Source organism: Lucilia sericata, unplaced genomic scaffold, assembly GCF_015586225.1.
Source record: "Lucilia sericata isolate MDLA Ls3-8-SP2 unplaced genomic scaffold, ASM1558622v1 Contig000040F_arrow, whole genome shotgun sequence".
Lineage (NCBI taxonomy): Eukaryota > Metazoa > Arthropoda > Insecta > Diptera > Calliphoridae > Lucilia > Lucilia sericata.
Window position 1 is genome coordinate 468,280 of NW_023994078.1, and position 24,901 is coordinate 493,180.

At 31.6% G+C, this 24,901-nt stretch overlaps 1 protein-coding gene across 6 annotated transcripts in view; it reads right to left on the reverse strand.

Annotated features, from left to right (window-relative positions):
* The window catches only part of LOC119613546 (growth/differentiation factor 8), a 110,217-nt gene that overhangs the window by 45,086 nt on the left and 40,230 nt on the right, over positions 1–24,901 (reverse strand). For all 6 annotated transcript variants that reach the window (XM_037969607.1, XM_037969576.1, XM_037969592.1 and 3 more), the window contains exon 3: positions 16,290–16,720. In XM_037969607.1, coding sequence (XP_037825535.1) covers positions 16,290–16,720 — 431 coding nt within the window. The remainder of the gene's footprint in view (positions 1–16,289; positions 16,721–24,901) is intronic.

The window sequence follows — 24,901 nt, forward strand, 5'->3', positions numbered from 1 at the left end:
TTTTATTTATTTTATTTATTTTATTAACGCCCATTACTGGCTTAAAAATACGAGTCCAGAACTGAAGTTCGATATAAGTAAGTTTCTTACGAGCAAAAATCTTTCTACCGAATTTTATGAGGATCGGTCTATAATTTACTCTACCCCCTATATAAGGTTCCCCTTAGAAAATTACTTTTATGCTCACTACTGCCTTGAAAATACGAGTATATATATTAAGACACAAATCTCTCTACCGAATTTTATAAGAATCGGTCCATAATTGACCCCACCCCCCTCATTCAGAAAATGACTTTTAACGCTTACTGGCCTGAAAATGACAGTATAGCTATGAAATTCGATATACAGAAGTAAGTTTCTTACAAGCCAAAGTCTATCTAAATACGAAAGGGATGTGTATAATTGACTTAAGCCCTATTTAAAATATCAATGTTTATATATGTAGGAGCATTCCACTTACGGCATACGGTTTGATGGTGGGTATATAAGATTCGGCATTGTCAAATATAACACTCTTACTTGTTGTTGTTATGAATAGCATGTAATTTTTGTATTTTCTGCTCCATTAAATGCAAACGGACACTTTCATAATTGACCCTACTTTCAGTAGGGTCAATTATGGGTCGATCCTCATAAAATTTGATAGACAGAATTTGGTTCGTATTAAATTTATTTGTGTCGAATTTCATCGCTACACTCGTATTTTTAAACCATTAATGAGCGTTGCAGTCATTTTCTGAAGGGGACATTATATGGGGGGTAGGTCAATCATGGACCGATCCTCATAAAATTTTGTAGATAGATTTTGACTCGTATGAAACTTACTTATGTCGAATTTCATTTATATACTACTATTTTGAAGTCAGTAATGAGCGTTAAAGTTATTTTCTGAAGGGGACCTTATATGGATGGTAGGGTCAATTATGGACCGATCCTCATAAAATTGTGCATAGTGATTTTGGATCATAAGAAACATACTTATGTCTAATTTCATCGTTATAAAGTTATGGCTGTTAAATCTGCCTTTCGAGGGGCCACTTGTATGGGGGCTATCCGAAAACGTGGACGGATATTGCCCATTTTCAATACCAAACAAACTTTACCTATAAGAAATATTTATGTGAAATTTCAACCCTCTAGCTCTTTCCATTCGGACTCTATCGTGCTTTCAACAGACAGACGGACGGACAGACATGGCTAGATCGTCTTAGAATTTAATGAGGACCCAGAATATATATACTTTTGTGGGTCTATATTTCGATGTGTTACAAATGGAATGACAAAATCAATATACCCCCCATCTTTTTTGATGGTGGGTATAATTAGAGCTTTGTAAGAACAAGTAGCACAGTGGTGAGAGCTTCTAACTACAAATCGATAGACACCAAGTTCAACCCCAGTTTCAGAATTTATTTTTCCTTTTTTGTTGGAAAACAAATAATAAATAAGAAGTGAAACGCTGTCAAATAGTACCTAAGAGTACTGTCAGTCGGTACCTAACTCTAACCCTCTCATTTTATAAAATTAAACTATCGTTGAAGTAAAAAAATTTTATGAACCGATAACTTTGATTGTCAATATGCGTTTAAGTAATTTTCGGAAATGGTCCTTATATAGAAGTTGTTACCAATTATGGACCGATCACGAAAAAATGGCATATAACGATTTATATGCAAAAAAAAGTCATGTCGAATTTTACTGCAATAGATTTATTAATTAACAAGTAAGAAATTATAGTCGGACGAGGCCGACCATATAATACCCTACACCTTTGACAAAAATATAATGTGATTTAGTTGCCATAATAAAGCATTTAAGTTGAATTGTACCTTGCATTAGATATACATACTTAGACGTTTATTGTTGAATAAAATTGTGGACATTTAAGTGAAATTTTGATGGGGGCTTTTCATAGGAGCTAGGGTCATATGAGAACCCATTATTATGGAATTCGTGAGGGTCATCAACTCTTGTATACAACTTGGTTTTTGCAGCTTTTTGTCGAGATATGAGTATATTGAACATAATTATGAACTTAAAAGCCCTATTCGGCGGGTTCAGTTGTATGGGGGCTAGGTGAAATAATGGACCGATCTTAACCATTTTCAATAGGCTTCGTGTCTGCGACAATAGAAGATCATGTACCAAATTTCATTGAATCGACTCAGAAAATGATTTTGAGCCGATTGGTATACTTTAATGTGGGTATAAGACCAATATTATTGTGCGTTACAAACATCAGCACAAACCCAATATACTCTCCCCACTAAAGTGGTGTAGGGTATAATGAAATATGTGGGTTTAAGTGATTTTCGGAAGTGGACTTTATATAAGAGCTATGACCAATTACGGGACTCTCCGGAAAATTTTCGTAGAGTAATTCATATGTATGTACACAAAACATATTTGTGTCCAATTTTATCAAGATAGCTTTATTTAATAATGAAATATGTTTGTGCGTTTAAGTGATTTTTTGAAGTTGACCTTATATGGGAGCTATTACCAATTATAGACCGATCCGGAAAAAAATTGGTAAAATGATTTATATGCACAGAAAACATATTCAAGTCGTACTTTATCCCGATACCTTTATTATTCAAAGAAATATATGTGAGTAGAGTGATTCATATATAGACAAAACATATTTGTGTCGAATTTTATCAAGATAGCTTTATTTGACAATGAAATATGTGAGTTTAAATGATTTTCGGAAGTGGAGCTATGACTAATGAAAAAAATGGTAGAATGATTTATATGTTCACAAAACATATTCAAGCTGCATTTTATACCGATAGCTTAAGAATTCAATGAAATATATGCGTTTAAGTGATTTTCGAAAGTAAACCTTTTATGGGAGCTATGACCAATTATAATCCTATCCGGAAAAAATTTAGTAGAGTGATCCACATGTAGACTAAACATATTTTCGTGAAATTTTTTTTGACAATTAAATATGTGGGCCTTATGTGGGAGCTATGACCAATAATGGACCGATCCGAAAAAAATTTTATAGAATAATTTGTATGTACACAAAACATATTCACCTCGAATTTTATCACAATAGCTTTATTTATCAATGAAATATGTGAATTTAGGTGATTTTCGGAAGTGGGCCTTATATGGGAGCTACGACCAATTATGGACCGACCTGATTTCTGTTCATATTATATTTGGATGTACAAAATTTTGTGTTGATACCGATATATTTGAGGGAGTTATTAACGATAAACTAATTTCCGGGAATATACACCTTTGTATGGGGGCTATGGAAAATATTGTATCAATTGTTATGAGTTTGAACATACTTGATCCATGGCAGAAAAAAATAATGTGTGACAAAATTCATCGAAATATCTTTGGTAATTTCTGAAAAAAACTACTTAAGAATTGGGAAAAAAACGTAATTTTTTTCGAGGTAGTCTGAATTTTTTACTCATAACTTTTTACTTCGTGAACTGATTTTGCTGATTTTCAATACCAAACTGTACCGGATAATAAAGAATGTTTTGGATGAATAGCTAAATGGACTCAGAATTTCATAAGGACCAAGAACATATATACTTTAGTCTAAGATGAAAATTTCTTAGTGTTACACATGGAATGACAAAGTTATATATACCTTCTATCACCACTGATAGTGGTGGAGGGTATAAAAATATTACAATGAAATGTATGTTCTAGAGGATTTCTCAAAATATTTTGCAACATTATTTATCTATAAAATTATTTTAGAAAAACGTCTGTTTGCTTTTTAATCTGCAATATTGAAACAATATTTTTTTTTAAATATACCATACGAAAATTTACAACATCTTCGACAACAAAAAAAAAATTTAATGGTATCACTTGTATATGATACCTTTCATCCATCATCATTCAACCCAGCACACTTCTCATTTATCCGACACATTCATAAGAGCAAAACATACGACACACTCATTTAGATATACGGGTGGACGAGGCCAGCATACCTCTACATTCATCCCGTATCATATACAATTGACACCAACCCATTTCCAACGCTTAGTCCCACAGTCACTCCTCTGTGGGGTATCTGTTGTTGTCGGCAATAGCACCGAACTTATCCCGAAATATTGACTATTATCATGCATCAGTCTTTTAACCGCAACTTACTCTCCCCGCGAATTTGGGTTTAAACCACAGCCAACTGACCAGCCAAGACATAGTCCTGCGGGCAACTGGCCACCCGTAGTACCAGATTATGCGGTGCTCTGGTCTGACCTCTGGCAATCTATGCAAGGACTAAGCCAGGCAGTAGACTGTAACCAATTTTTCAGTCCCGGTCAGACTGGAGGTATTGGCCACCTCTTTATACCCCGGGATTGCCCCCGGGGGGATGAGTGCAAAGACAATGAACAGTTATACTACTTCATCAATTTTTAAGTTATTTTATTTTTATGTTAGTTAACTTTAATAAGTTGTTTAAAACAGTTCTCGCGAAAAATTTTGTTATGTGAATTTTAAAATAAGAAAGTGTTTTTTAATTTAATTAAAAAATAGTCAAATTTAAATAAGAAATATTTACAATTTGGAAGACTGAATTCATTTAAGATGAGTTAAAACAACAAACTTTATGAGATTACAGAAAAAATAATCTTTCCTGAATATAATGACCATATGATACCCTACACCAGTTATGAATATTAAATGATTTATTTTTCATAATAAAGCATTTGTCTATAATATTACCTTGTTCCGATACATTTTAGCTGTTTATGGATGAAAAAGTAATTTTCTGAAAGAGCTTTATGTGGGTGCTAGGGGCAAATATAGACCAAGCCCGATAAAATTTTGTGAATATATTTATATAATACTAGCTATACCCAGTGTGCTTTGCTACCCTAAAAGCAATATAAATAAAACAAGTAAGAAAGTATAGTCGGGCTTGGCCGACCATATGCTACCCAACACCAGTTATGAATATAAAATGTGATTTATTTTTCATAACAAAGCATTTATCTTGAATATTACATTTATTACGATTTATTTAAGCAATTTATTGACGAAAAACTTATTTTATAAAAGAGGACTTATATGGGGGACCGATAGACTGGATAGATTTGTATTTATATAATATTTGTCTGTGCTAAATTTCATTGCAATAACAGTGTTAATAAATGAATTGCGGATACTCAAGTAACTTTCTGAAGGGGGCTTTATATGGGGACTAGGGTCAAATGAAGTCCGATAATTTCGAAATTCGGCAAGGCCGATAATTTCGAAATTCGGCGAACTTTCAATGAGATACATTTATATACATTTATATTGAGACTCATTTATATTATACATATACGAAGCCTATTTTCAATAGACTTCGTCCTTGGGCCAAAACAAATGTGTATTCCGAATTTCATCAAATTATCTTGAAAATTGCGACCTGTACATTGATAACAGCGTTTACACGGACGGACGGACATCGTTAAATCGTTCCCAGTTAAACGAATTTTTGTATATTATATTCATATGGGAGGAGCAATATTATATTTTCTCAGATATACTGATTTAATATTTTCTTCATATGGAAGGTGCCACGCCCACTATAGGCATTCCGCCCATTTTGTCCAAAACTATTCTTATGGATGTCAAAGTTGCCCATACAAAATTTGAGGACTCCAACTCTTGCAGTTTCTGAGATATGTAACTTTTAATACTAATTTTTAATGTGTCTCGTCATTGTTTCTCCATTTATATAAAAGTATGTTTAAAAATATAATTTTTATTTATTAGCTTTTATGCATCCACACTAAAGTTTTGGCTGGATTTAGTCACCACTTATTAAATCCGAAGAAATAAAGGTTTAAAGGTCAAATATCGTTAGATATACACAAATAATACCCAAATAATTTTACTTTTAAAATATCCACATCTTCCTAAAAAAAATTCGGAATTTGTTAATGGTAAATGGAATATTTAATTTAAAAAGCTTGGAATAAATACGGCGCTACATACAGAATAAGTTGTGCAAAATTTTTGGTGGATAAATTTTTATTGTTTTCTCGAATTGAGAGGTATTTAAAGTCAATTTTTAAATGGTTATATAAATAGAAATTTTAAGTGGAGATATGAATGATTTTCTAGATATATGTATTCGTAGATTTAAGTGTTATATAAGGAACCACAGCCGATTTAAAATTCCAATTTTTGTTAAAAATGTAATATTTTAGGAGCGGTTTTTGTTCAGTAGTTTTTATTCTGAATACAAATGTGGCATCGTAGACATTCATTCAAGATCTAATATAGCTTATATATAGTTTTCTCGATCGTAGAAAACTACATCCGATTGTGCTTTAAAACAGTTATTTTCTAAAGGATATACAGCCGATTACAGGTTTTGAAATAAAAATAGTTTTCCGGTGGAAAATATAAGTGATGGGAGTATTATGTATATACGGATCTACAATAATATAATTTCGATAAAAAATGTCCATATGCTATTTTCTCGAACGTAGTAAACTACACCCGATTCTGTTTTAAAATAGTTATTTTTTGAGTATATACAGCCGATTAAATATAAGTGATGGGTGTATTATATACGGATCTACAACCGATTTTAAATAAAAGTAGATTTTTGAAAATAAATTAAATTGATTACAGATTTTTATGTTACCTAAACGTAAAGTTAGTTAAGGATCTACAAAGATTTTAGAATTTTAAAATAAAAACAAATGTTTGATTGAAAATGTATTTAAATAATAATACTATCTTGATCTTTAGCATTATAAATGTAACAAAAAGTAGACGGAAAAAGGTCATTGCATTTCATTAACTAAACTTCAAACTAACTTAACCTTCCACGATAGAACAATTGTCATGCAAAATTTCATAGAGACCAAAACATACACTGTGTATTGACAAATTTCTTGAAAATCGTTTCATGTTTTTTATATTTAGCCTAGAAATTTGGTGTTATAACTGTTATTCTAAAGGTGAACATAAAAATGTGCATAGCATCCAATCAATATCATGTAGAGTTTTTTTTAACTTCTGTGGTTAGACCTATTAATATGCCAAATTTTATGTAAATAAGTTTAGTAGTTATGTAGTGAAAGAATAAAAAAACAGTCTCATATATATTTATTATTATATTGTATATATTATATATATTTATATATATATTGTCCGTGAAAGCGTAACAAACAGACATTCTCTTTCATATAATTATGGGATAAGATATAGGTGTGGATAGTTTTATAAACATTTAACATAATTATGAGCTCAGAAGCCTTTTTCGGAGTGTGTTCTTTTGCATGGGGGCTAGGTAAAATAATGGACCGATGGACCTTTAGACTTCGTCTTTGTGCCAAAAAAAATGCTCGACCTGTACCTTGCGCACAAGGTTTACATGGACAGCCAGCCAGTCGGAAGGACGGACATAGCTTAATCGACTCAGAAAATGATTCTAAGCCGGAAACGACTTTAATCACAAACCCAATATACCGTCCCCAATAAAGTGGTCTAGGGTATAAAAAACAAACCTATAAATTTAATGGAGAAAAACTGCATTTTTTGTTTTTCATTTCGCGATCTTGTGTCCTTTTTAAAGGAATTTAAGGTTTTAATAAAAAGAGCATTTAAAAAAAACTTTAAAATACTTCTACTGATCAAACAATGCTAACTTTGAGCAAAAAAATACAACAAAAACGTCCAATATGAAAAAATAGGTGAAAATTAAGTGCCAAATATTGAAAAAAAAATTATTCTTGAGTTAAAAAATAATTTTTTTGATGCATATCCCACTCGCATCCCATTATGGGACTATAAAGCCCTTTAAGGAAATTGTATAGGCTTTCTTTTAAGAGATTTTAGTACGAGGACCTTGTATGGGAGCTATGACTAATTATGGTCCGGTCGTAAAAAATTCCACAGTAGCATTAATGTATATAATGACAAAATTTTGGCTAATATCTGTATCTATATCATTATTTGGTAATGAATATTGTGCATTCAAGTGATTTTCTGGAGGTGACATTGTATGGGAGCTATAACCAAATATGGACCGATCGTGAAAAAATTTTATAGTGTGATTTATGTATGTATATAAGAGCAATATTTGTGCTAAATGTCATCGTCAAACCAAAATAAGTAGTTCTTCACCCAAAAAGAAAGTACTTACAATTTGATCCAATATTACTTACCGGTAAGTAAAGATTTTGCTGGGTAGTAATGAGTTATGTCCGTTTAAGTGATTTTCGGAAGGGAACCTTGTATGGGAGCTTTGACCAAATATGAAACGATCATGAAAACATTTTGAAATAACATTTGTGTATATAAAATTAGTATTTATGACAAAATTTTTTATGAATATCACTCTTTGGTAATGAGTTGTGTGCTTTTAAGGGTTTTTCTGAAGTGGACCTTGTATGGGAGCTATGACCAATTAAGGACCGATCGGAAAAAAATTTCAAAGTAAAGTATAAGAGCAACACATGTATCTTAATTTGGTCTTGTGTTATCTTAATTTAGTAATGTGTTATGTGTGTTTAAGTTATTTTCTACAGGGGATCTTGAATGGGAGCTATGGACAATTAAGGACCGATCGGAAAAAAATTTCACAGTAACATTTCTGTATATAAGAGCAATCAATACTTGTACCAAATTTTATATGGATATTTTAATTTAGTTATGAGTTATGTGCGTTTAAGTGATTTTTGGGAGGGGACCTTGTTTGGGAGCTATGTCCAATTGTGGGCCAATTCCGCCAATTTTCAACAGGAATAAAGTTCTCGTGTAAAACAAATGTATGATGATTTTCATTGCACAGTTTTGGTTTAAATTACATCAGAATGTGTGAAAAATGCTTATTTTTTTTCGGAGTTGTTTTAAATTTTGATTCATAACTTTTCCCGATGTGCACCGATTTTGCTCATTTTCAATACCAAACTGTCTAGGACAATATGCAATATTCTGGCCAAATTTCAATAATTAAGTGGAGGGTATAATAAAAAAAGGGCCCATTTTGAATAAAAATTAAAAAAAAAATAAAAAAAATTTCTTTTTTGGAAAGAATGGAGAAATACCTATCTGAACTCCTTTGGACAATTTTTGCTAGGACCAATAGGTGAAAAGTTGCACTCATTTGAATTAAACCATGTATGACCAAAATGTCCAACTTTGAGCTGAAAATTTGTGTCTGACCTACTATCCAATAGCACTTTTTTCCCATATATGTATTTAATTAGGATAAAGAATATTCGTTGACTTAGAGCATAAAGTGATAATTTTTCCCTTTCTTCATGTTTAAAAAAATCACATTTTCCCCTGAAATTCTCCTTATGAAGAAATTTCTTATACATTTTTTTGCGATCTTATAAAGCTACAAATGAAATTTCATTGGATTTAAAAGATTCCAACAAAGTACCAAAAATACTACTTCATTGAAAAGAAAGAAAAAATATATACATATTTCTCATATTTCATAAAAGTACAAATAAATCTACCATAGGAACTCGTTTTAATTGAAAATGTTTTTGCTTAAGTATAGACAATAATCAATTACGCTCAAAAGTACTAATTTTGTCCATTTTTCATCCATATACCACATCTCGTCCCCTTCTAATCCAAGTTTTGAATATATAGCCTATACACTATCCAATTTGATATAACTATGTTCCAAATTTAAAGAAATAGTTCCAGCCGTTTAAAAAAAGATAGCATTGTTTTAAAAGTACAAAAAAAGCTAAAAAGAATACATAATTAACCGGATTATTTATTTATTCATTGATGTCCCAGCAAAAAATCTGAAATTTTTGGTAATAGCCAGTAGTTATTTCATACATTACTTGGTAATGAATGTTCATTATCATCCACATTATTTCATTTAGCTGAATAGGTAATTACTGGTAAACAACAAAACAATTTGGATTTGTTATGGGTCAATTGTCTAGGTCGTTTATTTAACAAACAGGGGGTTCGTGGTTCGAGCCCCGCTGGATACTGTTTATTTTTTTTCAAAATGACATTCATTTATATATTTTTGTAAAATGCCGTTCTCAAAATTACAAAAAGCAACATGTTAATGGAGCATCGAGTAAGCGGCTGGAGTGAGAAACATAGAAAACATACATACAAAGTCGGTCCAAAATAACTAGCTATCACATAACATATTTGTAGGTTTATTTGTAACTAGTTATTTCGCAAAGTTTTTGCAATCAAATTAGTAACCATTTATTAATTTGTTTAAGGTAGGTACATATTATTTGAACCTCGTCGAACAAAAATAATTAGTTATTCACCCCAAAAGTAATTAGTTTCCACGTGATTCCAATATTACTTTCTAGATTACTAGGTAATGAAAATTTTTGCTGGGGTAGTTCGAGTTGTCTGAAGATATGCATTTTTTGAGTTCTTTTACGCAGCAAATACAGATTTCTCTTTTTACCGTTTTCCCTTAATATACATATTTCTGAGATTATAAAAATCATAGTCTATAATATTTTGGATTTATCGGTCTTAAAGCAGAAAAGTAATAATTTTGATAGTTTTTCGCCATTTGGCCTATTTTTTGTCCCCTTCTGATCAAACATTCTCAACGACACTTTGCTAGTACATATTTCTGACAAATTTAAAAGCTTAATCAAAAATGTCTTTGCTATTTGACATCCCCCCCCCCCTAGTCCAAGTTTTGAAAAAATTGCCTATAACACCCTGCAAGTATAGATCTTTATTCTAAATTTGAAAAGAATCGGTTCAGCCGTTTAGGCGTGATTGATGAACAAACAAACAAACGAACAGACTTACAAAGAGACTTATAATACACTAGCTACTATAATACTTTGATACCCTAATATCAATAGCAGCATTTTTTAAACAATTGGATTTATTAAAACCAAATTTTAGTTCTTGCACACCAGGTGGATAAGGCAAAAGGTTTTAACCGAGGCTAAACAAATTTCAAATCATAATGTCAGCAGCGGCCGACAGATGGAGTTATTTCAAAATTTTATATTAAAATTGTAAATTTTCCATAAAATTTGTAACAATTTGTTGCAAAAACTGGTATTTGCACTGAAATATCATGTGTGAAATATTTTAGTTACATGAATTTTGTTTATTTTCCTATTTTTACACATTTTAAAAAATTTTTGCCATCTATTAGTGAATAGCAAAATAAAACAAATTAATTTATTATAAAAATATTTTGGTTTTGTTCTATGTACAAAGCATTGCCATATTGAAATTTGCTAAATCCAACTATTTTTTTGGATTTAATAAATCCAATTTGGATTTACTTCTTTTAGCTGAATAACCGCCATTTTTACACTAAAATTAATTTTTTGACCTTCTATTAGCATATAGGGTAGAAGGGGGACCATACGCCACTTTTTTTTGAGGCGGCCTCAAATTAAAACCACAATACATATTCTTAATTTTTTCTTGGTTCGGATACTTAGATATGTTGGCTTTAGTTTTATTCCTTTCAATCTTTCCTAAATCATCCTCATGTACATATTTTTTTAACTTTTCCGCACTGACCAAAAACGGCGATACCGCCCCATCCATGGGGTAAATTCACCAAGGGGATGGGGCAGATTTGTCATTAGTAAAATAAAAGAAAAAATTACAAAAATAAAAACTTATTTTGCTGTTTTATTTTAATTCATTAAACAAAGTATAATAAACCAGATATTTATTGTTTATTTCACAAAACTTAACAAAAAAATTAAATTATTTATTACATTACTGATTTTTTCTATATTTTAACCAAATTTTGTTGCATTACATATATTTGGCGCATGTGCCCCACGGGCAGTTCTGGGGTTTAGTTTCAATTTTTTTCGGGCTTCAAATTATATTATCGAAAATATTATTATGTCTTATTGTTCACTATTATTGACGTTCTAATACTGACGAATATATTTTTTCTATCACAAAAACTAAAAAAGTTAGCACAAAAAGTTCACAAAGTTCACAGCCCTTTGAAAAACAATTAATCATGTCTGCCTCCCATCATATGTAAAGTTAATGTTTCAAATTTTCAGGGATGATAGATAATCGATAAACGAAAACAAAATTTGATAATGCGATAAAATCGATTACTCAGTTTTCAAGTTATTCGCTATTGGCAGATGTGCCCCTATGGCATATGATCTCCCTTCTACCCTACAGTGTATTTTCAGATAATGATGACCAAAACTAAATTTCAGCCCCCAAAGATGGTTTTTTTCTTGAAATAAAATAAATCCAGTGATTAAAAAAAGCCCCTAATATAAGTAAAAATTTCTCTTGCTTTCATATTTACATTTCATGAGAGAAAAAACTATCATTATAAACATTTTTCACTTTGTATGAAAGGTTTTTTTCCTTTTCTGTTTAATGTTTCGAAAAATGTTACATTTTCTCTGAAGGTCTCCTTCTCCATTGATTTTCCCTAATTGATGTTGTTTAATAGGTAGGTAGGTAGGTAGGTCCTACCTTCATTTCAGTCCTTTTTTCCTTTGTTCCATTAAAAAGTATAACTATTTAAAATTGTTTACCCGGTTCCCCCCTAAGGGTGGGTCTTCAAAATATACATATTTCTGAGACTATAAATATCATAGTCTATAATATTTTGGCTTTAGAACAGAAATAATCAGTCTTAAAGCACAAAATTACCAATTTTGCGCCCTTTGCCTTCTACTATAGTACCTTCGAAATTTGAAGAAATCGGTCCAGCCGTTTAGGAGTGATTGACCAACAGACAAACAAAGAGATTTATAATATATGTATATTAGGATTAGCATATACAAAACATATTCATGTCGAATTTTACCCCGATAGTTCTATTAGTTAATGAAATATGAGAGTTTAAGTGATTTTCGGAAGTATACCTTATATTGGAACTATGGCCTATTATGGACCAATTCGGAAAACATTTCGTAAAGTGATTAATACATACACAAAACATATTCATGTCGAATGGGGGCTATGGAAAATTGTGGATCGAGATAGTCTGAAACTTTAACTCATAACTTTTTATATCGTGAACCGATTTTGCTGATTTTCAACACCAAACTGCTTGGAACAACAATGAATATTTTCAGTGAATTTGGTTTATTTTTTTGCTTAGTTTTAACTTGAGCGTGTTTTAACCAGACAGACAGACGCACATAGCTAAGTCGACTCAGAATTTCATAAGGACCCTGAATATATACTTTGTTGGGTCTCAGATGAATATTTCTTGGTGTTACACATATAATGACAAACTATCACCACAGATGGTGGTGGATTGTATAAAAAAAAACTATCATTATACACATTTTTCACTTTGTATGAAAGGTATCATGAGCATTATTTAAGGTTCGTCCATTCATTTTTAAAAATATTTATAAGGATGTAAAATTTAAATTTTATGTGGGAAATTTTTTTTTTTAATTTTAGTATTTTAGTAACATTTAATTTAGTATTTAATATATGTGCAACGCTCGTTATTGCTAGTTCAACTATTTTTCCAAATGCTCGTATAAGAATTCTAGCTTCAATACTTTCCTAGATATACGAATTTATGTTATTAAATTGTATGAGAAGTGCCACACCCCCTATTTCTAGTCCTCCCATTTTTCCTTCAAATTGTTTATATTGATTTCAATATTTCAATAACCCATACAAACTTTTGGAATTTTAGCTCTAAAACATTTCCAGTTATACGAAATTTATTATTTTATTCACATGCGATGTGCAACACCCCTATTTTTAATCCGCCAATTTATTACCCAAATATTCACATGAATAACATATTTGTTTGTGCAAAATTTGAGGATTTTAGCTTGAAGCGTTTCATATATGTAGATATAGATATAGATATAAAAATGTTTGTATTTAATTCATATGGGGGGTACCACGCCCCTATTGCTAGTCCACCACTTTTTCCACCAAATAATCATATGGATGTCAAAATTGCCCATAAAAAAATTTGAGGACTCTGGTCCTCAAATTGGTCAATGTTCCAAGATATTCGACTTTTAAAGAAGTGGGCGTGGCACCCTTCCCACTTGCAATTTCAAAATAAAAATTAGCTTATAGTCCCTTCCAGATAAAGGGGAACATACACTGAAAATTTCAAGAAGATCGCTTTAGTGGTTTAGCCTCCTATAAGGTAGAAAGAAATAAACACACATACATTGATTTTTATATTCAAACGTTTTGTACCCGGCGTTGCCCGGGATTTTAAGTGATTTATAATATTAAGTCTATAGATCAATGTATGCAAATTAACATTGACTTTGCTTTTTACCCCTGAAATTAATATGGCGAAATTAAAATATACATTCAAAATATATAATTCAGAACAACTTTCACAAAATTTACCAAAAACACACATTTTCCTTCTTTTCAATTCTTTAGGCTTGAATGGTAAAAAATTATCTTTAAAATTTTTAATTTCATAAAGCTATAAAAATATTAATACTTAAAATTTCGGATTTCTAATCATTAGCTCTTTTAAAGCATGATTTAAACTCTTCAAAGCATTTGAAAAGCTACTTTACTAAAAATTGAGAAAGCTAAAACCAAAATATATTTCACACATTACGTGCGTACACGTAAGATGAAATTTCATCCGTATTTAAGAAAAGAGAATAAAAGTCGTATGATTTATACTTTTTGTGTTTGCACAATTGGTATAAAACAATAACAAAGTAAGATGAAAACAGCTGTTTAACTTTTGAGTTTACATAAAAACACATCCCTGATCTAATGCGACGAAGAAAGCCATACGAATGTATTTTCTTTAAATGTGTGAATGTTTCATTACATATTGTGTTTAGACGATCCCATCCCATCCGTATCCTTCTAAACAAAATTTTGACAGTTCATATTACTTGTGTGCTCGTGTGAAGGGGCTTTAGAATAAATAATATTCATTGACTTAGAAAAAATTAGTACATACTAATTTTTCCCCTTTCTGATTCATGTTTCGAAAAATGTTAATAGGCATTTTTTCTTCCCAAAATAATCTTGAAGTGTGTGGTTCAAATTTCTTTAAATTCGGTTCAGTCGTTGTCATAATATGATGTAACTGCATTACAAAAAGTAGCAAAAATTAAAATATTTCCTTTGCAGTTCAATTTGTCAAAGAATATTGATATTTATAAATTTCAAATATTGAATATAACTTTCCACAAATTCAAAAACTTCATATCATTTTAAAATTACAAAACAAAATTCGATCCTTTTATCTGTAAATTTTTAGTTTATTAAAATATTAATATTTAAAATTTTAACCCCCTTATTCACAAAATTTTTATTTTATAAAAGGTTTATAAAACAAAATTTTCATATAAAATCTAATTTATAAACCGTCTATAAAATAAAAATTTTGTTTGTGAATAAGGGGGTAAATATATAAGTAGAAATTACTTCTGTTTCTTCATTAAAAAAAAATAATAATTTTACCGCGTTCCGTATTTTGTCCCTTTCAGATTTTATGGAATAAAGATATAACCAATTGAAACACTGTTTAAAATTTCTTAAAGTCGGCTCAGCCATTTAGGTGTGGACCTTATGAAAAACACTTTTTACCCAATTTAATTTAATTTTTCTAAAATATACCTTTTGACTGATTACAGCAAAATACTTCTCAAGTATTTGCATATTTCCGAAAAAGTACCTAAACTACACAACAAATCTTTCATAATATATATTTCTGGAACTTTAATATCTAAATCGAAAGTATTTAGCTTTAGAACAGACAAAAATCACTTTTAAAGGACATAATAGTAATTTTGCCAGTTTTTCATCATTTCCCGCATTTTTTACCAGTTTTGGTCAAACTTTCGCAACGGTTCTTTGCTAATAAAAATTTCTTACACTTTAGATAGCTAAATCGATAAATAACTTCGCGTCAGAATATACAAAAATCAGTTTTCAAGCACAAAAGTACCGATTTTCTCAGTTTTTCGCCCTTTTTCCAATTATTGGTACCCGTTTTGTTCCAACTTTCGCAACGCAACTTTTCTAATACATATTTCTGACACTTTAGAATGCTAAATCGAAAATATTTTCGCATTAAAATAGACAAAAAAAATTTTATGCACAAAAGTATCAATTTTGCCCGATTTTTGTCGTTTTTACCCATTTTTTTACTCCCTTCTAGTCCAATTTTCGGAAAGTAATATAGTAATATATCTTTCTATGTTCCAAATTTGAAGAAAATCGGTTCATCCGTTTAGGCGTGATTGACGCACAAACTAATAAACAAACTTACAAAGAAATTTATAATATATATTAGGATGTATATAGAAAATAGATAGAAGATAGATAGATAATTATAGGATAATAAATATTTTACTTACTAATGATTTATCATTGCTTTCATCCTCAGTTACTATAAAAGTACGCATCCAAGATTCCATACCACGTATAACAATGCTTTGAGTAGAATTTGGTGTTTTAGTCCAATATGTGGATAATTCCTTAATTTCAATCTCCACCCACTGTCCTTTACCCGGCGGTATTTTCTGCCGACTTTCAAGTAACTTTACTGTATGTGTATAATTCATCGAATTAGGTCGTCTAAGTACTCTATATATAAAAATGGTTATCTCCGGTTTCTTTTTAATTGAAATTTCCATATTCTTTTTCTCCATCAAATCTGGTTGATATTCATAAATCCAATTTAGCCCTTTGATATATATGTGTAATATAGTGCTCGATATGCGAGATGGATCACTATTGAATTTAAAATTAAAAATCTCGGGTTTACGATTATGATGAATGCGCGATTCTATTGAATGGAAAATTTGTAATTTTAAATTAATAACAAAAAAATTTTATAAATTTAAAGTTATTTTATTTTTTTCGAAAACATATCCCAATAATTTTTAAACTGTATTGGGCTTAATACTCCTATGTCTAAAGGCTACTAAGTTTTATAAGGACCGGTCCAAAGCCTAATGTCGGCAAGTTATATTATAATTTATTTTACATGTCCCTGAGTTGATGTTCAAACAATATTAAAACACTAACAGCCGGTTTTTCTAAAACAATTTAGTTCTCACACGAACATTTCATTTTATTACGATCAAGTTTAAAATTAGATTTTTATAAAACATTTGAAAGTTTTCGTTTAAAAATATCTAAAATGAAATGAGCATTTTCTACCGTAACATAACATTATTGCCTACGTATTTCATTTCTGAAATTTTAAATATTTTTTCATGTAGTAATAACGAAACGATCATAAAACTATAAAGAAAGTTACAATTAGAGAGCTTAAATCAGTTATAAACATGTTGAAACCACGAAAATCACCAGGATATGAACTTATAACGGAAAAAATTTTGCAGGAACTACCAGATAAATGTCTACGTGTTCTTTTGTATATAATAAATTCTTCATTTCGATTGAAATTTGTACTTAACCAATGGAAAGTCGCAGAAGTTCTAATGATACCTAAACCTGGAAAAAATCCGAACTTTGTTAGCTCATACAGGCCAATTTCCTTATTAACATCAATGGCAAAGGTTTTTGAAAAGCTTCTACTTAAAAGGTTGCTACCAATTCTAGTGGAGCGTTCATTGATACCACATCACCAGTTTGCTTTTCGAAGCAGTCATTTAACAATTGAACAAGTACATAGAGTTACTAACACAATAGAAAATGCATTCAACACAAACCAAATTTCTGCTGGACTCTTCATAGATGTTGCTGAGGCCTTCGACAAGGTTTGACACAAAGGCTTAATTTATAAACTAAAACGCGATCTGCCAGATGAATATAGTTCTATTCTAAACTCCTATATTACTGGAAGATGCTTTAGAATTAAACATGAAGGTGAATATTCAATGCTAAAAAATATTAAAGCAGGAGTGCCTCAGGGTAGTGTACTGGGTCCAATCTTATATATTCTCTACACCAGAGACCTGAAAATACCACAACAAACCAAAATCGCAACATTTGCGGATGATACGGTAATCCTAGTTACTCATAAACAAATAACGGAAGCTACAAAAAAACTACAGTTTGCAACTAACGAAATTATAAGATGGACCAAGAAATGGAGAATAAAACTAAATGAAACTAAATCTACTCATATTAATTTTACCCTAAAACGGTCACAGAATCTACCAATTTATATGAATAACAATATAGTCCCATACTCCAACACAGCTAAATACTTAGGTTTTACTCTTGACGCTAAATTAAAATGGAAAGAACATGTGAAAAAGAAAATAACTGAATTAAACTTGAAGTTTAAAAAGATGTACTGGTTATTTAGTCCTCGATCAGCAGTTACACTGGCAAATAAATTATTACTTTATCGTCAAATAATAAAACCTGTCTGGACGTATGGCATTCAAATTTCGGGATGCACGAAAAAATGTCACCTAAAAAAATTACAAACTTTCCAGAATAAAGCTATTAGATGTATAACTAATAGTCCTTGGTATGTTAGAAATGAAGACATACACAGAGACTTAAAACTTCCAACAGTTGAACAAGCTATTGCCATGTATGCAGCTAAACACCACGCCAGGTTGCATTTACACTGTAACGAAGAACTACAGGACATTATCCACAACCCAATAGAATATAGAAGACTTAGAAGAACGTTGCCATGATTTGATGACCAATACAAGGATGTCTCTTAGAAATAACTAATGGGTTATCTCAAAACTTTGAACTAACAATTAATGTAGAGTTTTGTTTATCTTGATAATTAAATTACTAGATGAGTACATATGTATATAATAAAACTCAGTCGTAATAAAATTAAAAAATAAAACAAGAAAGAGTGTTATATTCGGCCATGCCGAATTTTATATACCCACCATCAAACCTTGTTTGACTCGAATGAATCTTACTTATGTCGAATTTCATCTATATACTAGTATTTTTAAGCCATTAATGAGCGAATTTCATCGCTACACTCGTATTTTTAAGCCATTATGAGCGTTGCAGTCATTTTCTGAAGGGGACCTTATATGGGGGGTAGGGTCAATCATGGACCGATCCTCATAAAATTTTTTAGATAGATTTTGACTTGTATGAAACTTACTTATGTCGAATTTCATCGCTATATTCGTTTTTTTAAACAAGATATGGCTGTTAAAGCTGCTTTTCTAGGGGCCACTTGTACGGGGGCTATCCGAAAACGTGGACCGATAATGTCCATTTTCAATAACAAACAAACCTTACCTATAAGAAATATTTATGTGAAATTTCAACCCTCTAGCTCTTACCATTGGGACTCTATCGTGCTTTCAACAGACAGACAGACAGACGGACATACATGGCTAGATTCCCAGTAAAAATTGGAGCTTACATGCAAGCAGGTTTGTAAGGGAACGAAGTTATTTTCTCCCTTACAAACCTGCTTCGATAAGGCATGATTTTTATATAGCGAATTCCCACTTGGAAGCATTCCCACTAGTAAGCTTAAATATTATTTAAATATTTCACTTACAATCTGCTTCTCTGTAAGGGATAGTAGTAAGCTTTTAATTTTTTTCAGCTTACATTATAAAATTACTCCTATTATTGGTATTCCCTTATTTCCTGCTTCTCAGTAAGGCTTAATAGTAAGCGAATACAGATGCAGTTACTTCCCTTTTTAGCTTCCTAAAGTCTAATGACCAATATTTCGATGTGTTACAAACGGAATGACAAAATCAATATACCCCCAACTTTTTTGATGGTGGGTATAAAAAAATAAAAATGTAATAAGGTGTTTGGTGTTAACCCTAAAAAATAAACAAACATAAAATAATTTACAAACAAGTTAGAGTGCTATATTCGGCTGAGCCGAATCTTAAATACCCTCCACCAGCAACTTTTGTATTAATACATTTCTAATTAATAAAATATTTGTAGAAATAAGTTTTCTCATGTCTTAAATAGAAAAATCCCAAGATTTAAACGGCTTAAATCTACTACAATTCCAAGATTTATTGAACATTAGAAACGCCACTTTCATTTAAATTTTTATAGCGCCCTAAGATATGCTTTAGCGATATCTCGTATTTGCATGTATGCATGTGTGTGAAAGATTTAAGGATTTTAAAAATACATACATATATATAATTTTGTTCTACACAAATTGATAATGCAAATAGTTAAATACGGTTAAAGCGCTTTTAGGGGCAGGACCTAGTAGGAGAGATATGACCAAATATAGACCGATCGTGAAAAATTTTTGAAATAGCGTTAAGTGCTTTTTGCATTACAAAATAGTATTTATGAACAAAAATAGTATTTATTTATATCATTATTTGGTAATGAGTTATGTGCCTTTAAGTGTTTTTCTGAAAGGGACCTTGTATGGGAGCTATGATCAATTATTGATCGATAGGAAAACAATTTCACAGTAATATTTCTCTGTATATGAGCAATATTTCTGCCAAACTTTATATGGATATCTTAATTTAGTAGTGAGTTATGTGCGTTTAAGTGATTTTCGGGAGGGGACCTTGTATGGGAGCTATGACCAGTTATGGACCGATCGGAAAAAAAATTATCTGTAATATTTCTGTGCATATGAGTAATATTTGTACCATATGGGTATCTTAATTAAGTAATGAGTTATGCGCGTTTAAGTGATTTTCGGGAGGGGACCTTGTATGGGAGCTATGACCAATTATGGACCGATCGCGTTTAAGTGATTTTCGAGAGGGGACCTTGTATGGGAGCTATGACCAATTATGGACCGATCGGAAAAAAATTTCACAGTAATATTTCTATGCATATGGGCAATACTTGTACCAAATTTTATATGGATATCTGAATTTAGTAATGAGTTATGCGCATTTAAGTGATTTTCGGGAGGGGACCTTGTATGGGAGCTATGATCAATTATGGACCGATCGGAAAAAAATTTCACAACAATATTTCTGTGCATATGAGTAATATTTGTACCAAATTTTATATGGATATCTTAATTTAGTTATGAGTTAAGCGCGTTTAAGTGATTTTCGGGAGGGGACCTTGTATGGGAGCTATGACCAATTATGGACCGATCGGAAAAAAATTTCACAGTAATATTTCCATGCATATGGGCAATACTTATACCAAATTTTATATGGATATCTTAATTTAGTACTGAGTTATGCGCGTTTAAGTGATTTTCGGGAGGGGACCTTGTATGGGAGCTATGACCAATTATGGACCGATCGGAAAAAACTTTCACAATAATATTTCTATGCATATGGGCAATACTTATACCAAATTTTATTTGGATATCTTAATTTAGTAATGAGTTATGCGCGTTTAAGTGATTTTCGGGAGGGGACCTTGTATGGGAGCTATGACCAATTATGGACCGATCGGAAAAAAATTTCACAGTAATATTTCTATGCATATGAACAATACTTATACCAAATTTTATATGGATATCTTAATTTAGTACTGAGTTATGCGCGTTTAAGTGATTTTCGGGAGGGGACCTTGTATGGGAGCTATGACCAATTATGGACCGATCGGAAAAAAATTTCACAGTAATATTTCTATGCATATGGGCAATACTTGTACCAAATTTTATATGGATATCTGAATTTAGTAATGAGTTATGCGCGTTTAAGTGATTTTCGGGAGGGGACCTTGTATGGGAGCTATGTCCAATTATGGACCGATCCATAAAATTTTTCCTCTGAAAGAATTCTATTAACATAAGATTTTAATTTGTAAAATTTTGTGAAGATATCGACATTGTGGCGGATGTTATTAACAAAAAACCCATTTTCCGGGAATATGTACTTTTGTATGGGAGGTATATGAAATTGTGGACCGATTCAGAAAATTTTCAGCAGGGATCAAGATCTTGTGCAGAAACGAATGTGTGGTGATTTCCATGTTATTATCTTGCACAGTTTTCGAGAAAATTACATCAGAATGTGTAAAAAATGCTTATTTTTTTCCGAGGTTGTTTTAAATTTTGATTCATAACTTTTCCCGGTGTGAACCGATTTTGCCCATTTGCAATACCAAACAACTTAGGAAAATGAAGAACATTTTGGGTGAATTTGGTTAAGCTCTATTGCTTCGTTTTATCGTGAGCGTGTTTTACACAGACAGACGGACAGACGGACATAGCTAAATCGACTCAGAATTTGATAAGGACCCAGAATATATATACTTTGTTGGGTCTCAGATGAATATTTCTTGGTGTTACACACGGAATGACAAAGTTATATATACCCTCTATCACCACTGATGGTGGTGGAGGGTATAAAAATGTATGGAAAAATAAAGCTCTTTCGTTGTCAATCACATGAAAATTTATTTTTTATTTATCGTTACAAAAACGTAAAGCCAATTTCGTTCGTTATTTTTAAGAACGAAGATCCCAGCAAAAAATAAATGAAGTACTTCCAAAAGAATTGCATATATCACCACTTTAAAAGTAGCACTAAGTACATTTATTTAGCTTCTGTGGAAAATTGAATCTTTAAAAATTAAGCGCGTAAAGGCCGGAAAACATATAAAAGGGGAACTTTGGGTACATTTTCATTCTTAAAAAATTAATGTCGAAGTGCTTTACGTGAACATCTGAGGTGTTGGGTTCAGTGTCATAAAGCCATAGGCAATAAAGCCATATGGTCTTATTTCTCAATGGAATGAGAAATCACCATAATCGTTTAATAACCAAAGTGGAAATAACGCCATAGTAGCGTAACTGTTGCAGTTTCAAATTGCCAAAAGATTGAGTTGACATTGTCGGCGTGAAATAACTTCCCAAAGAAAAAATGAAATAACTCTCTAAAAGTTTGGGCGTCAATAAATAACTCCCCACGAAATAACTTCCCAAAACAAAAATGAAATAAGACCTCAAATTTGGGGACTTATTTCATTATGAAATAATTCCCTAATTTAAAAATGAACAAGTAAGAGTGTTATATTCGGCCATGCCGAATCTTATATACCCACCATCAAATCATCCTTATTAATAAATTTTGATATTATCGATCTAGTTTGAATCATATGTTGATATTAATATGAACATCAGGGACATATTTGGAAGAGGGCCAAGGGCTTAAGCGTGGACCGTGCTATTCCGAATTAAAAATATTAATTTTCTTTGACCCAATATTTATAACCAAAAACTGTTTTTTTGTAAAAGTGGTTATATGGAGGGTAGAGTCAATTATGGACCTTTCCTTGTCGGTTTATACAATAATTGTTTGTATCTAATGTCGCTGTACTCGTATTTTTAATTCAGTCATGAGGTTTAAAGTAATTTTCTGAAGAAAGCCGAAAATGGGGGTTTGATAGTTATCGACCGATCTTCATCAAATTCAGTTGAAAAATTTCAGTTCCTATAAAACTACCGTAATTTGGAAGAACTTTTGAGTCACACATGAGCGTTTAAGTGATTTTCTGGAGCGAATCAATTATAGACCGATTTAAATAAGGACCGATCCTTATAAAATTTGATAGAGAGGTTTTGGCTCGCACGAAATTTGTTTATGTATAATTTTACCGCTGTACTCACATTTTTGAGTCAGTAATGAGCGTTAAAGTCATTGTATAAAGGAGACCTTATTAGGGGGTTAGGGTCAATTATGGACACATCCTCATAAAATTTAAGAAAATGATTTTAGTTCCTATAAAACTTTTTTATGTCGAATTTTATTGTTATGCATATGCTTCTTAAGGTAGATATGAGCATTAAAGTCCTTTTCTGAAGGGGACCTTATAGGAGGTAGGGTCAATTATGGACCGATCCTTATAAAATTCTACGAAGAGATTTATGTTCCCATAAAACATGTCTGTGCCGAATTTCACAGCTATTGATGCTTCTCTTAGGCAGTTATGGGCGATAAAGTCATTTTCTGAAGGGGACTTTATATGGGGGTAGGGTCAATTATGGACCGATCCTTATAAAATTGTACAGTGAGATTTTAGTTCCCATAGAACATGTTTGTGCCGAATTTCACCGCTATTGATGCTTCTCTTAGCCAGTTATGGGCGATAAAGTCATTTTTTGAAGGGGATTTTATATGGGGGGTAGGGTCAATTATGGACCGATCCTTATAAAATTTTACAAAGAGATTTAAGTTCCCATAAAACATGTTTGTGCCGAATTTCATCGCTATTGAGGCTTCTCTTAGGCAGTTATGGGCGATAAAGTCATTTTCTGAAGGGGACTTTATATGGGGGGTAGGGTCAATTATGGACCGATCCTTATAAAATTTTACAGAGAGATTTAAGCTCCCATAAAACATGTTTGTGCCGAATTTCACCGCTATTGAGGCTTCTCTTAGGCAGTTATGGGCGATAAAGTCATTTTCTGAAGGGGACTTTATATGGGGGGTAGGGTCAATTATGGACCGATCCTTATAAAATTTTACAGAGAGATTTAGGTTCCCATAAAACATGTTTGTGCCGAATTTCACCGCTATTGATGCTTTTCTTAGGCAGTTATGGGCGATAAAGTCATTTTCTGAAGGGGACTTTATATGGGGGGTAGGGTCAATTATGGACCGATCCTTATAAAATATAACAAAGATATTTAGATTCCCATGAAACATGTTTGTGCCAAATTTCACTGCTATTGGTTCTTCCCTTAGCAAGTTATGAGCGATAAAGTCATTTTCTGAAGGGGGCCTTATATGGGGGCTAGTCGAAATTGTGGACCGATATTGCCCATTTTCAATACCAAACAAACTGCATCAACTAAAAGTATCTGTGCAAAATTTCAGCTCGCTAGCTACTTCCATTTGGACTCTATCGTGTTTTCAACAGACAGACAGACGGACAGACGGACGGACATGGCTAGATCGTCTTAGAATCTAATAAGGACCCAGAATATATATACTTTTATGGGTCTTAGACGAATATTTCAATGTGTTACAAACGGAATGACAAAAACAATATACCCCCCATCTTTTTTGATGGTGGGTATAAAAAAAACCCAACGAAATGAAATAACTTCATAAATTAAAATGAAATAACACCCTACTTTTGGGGA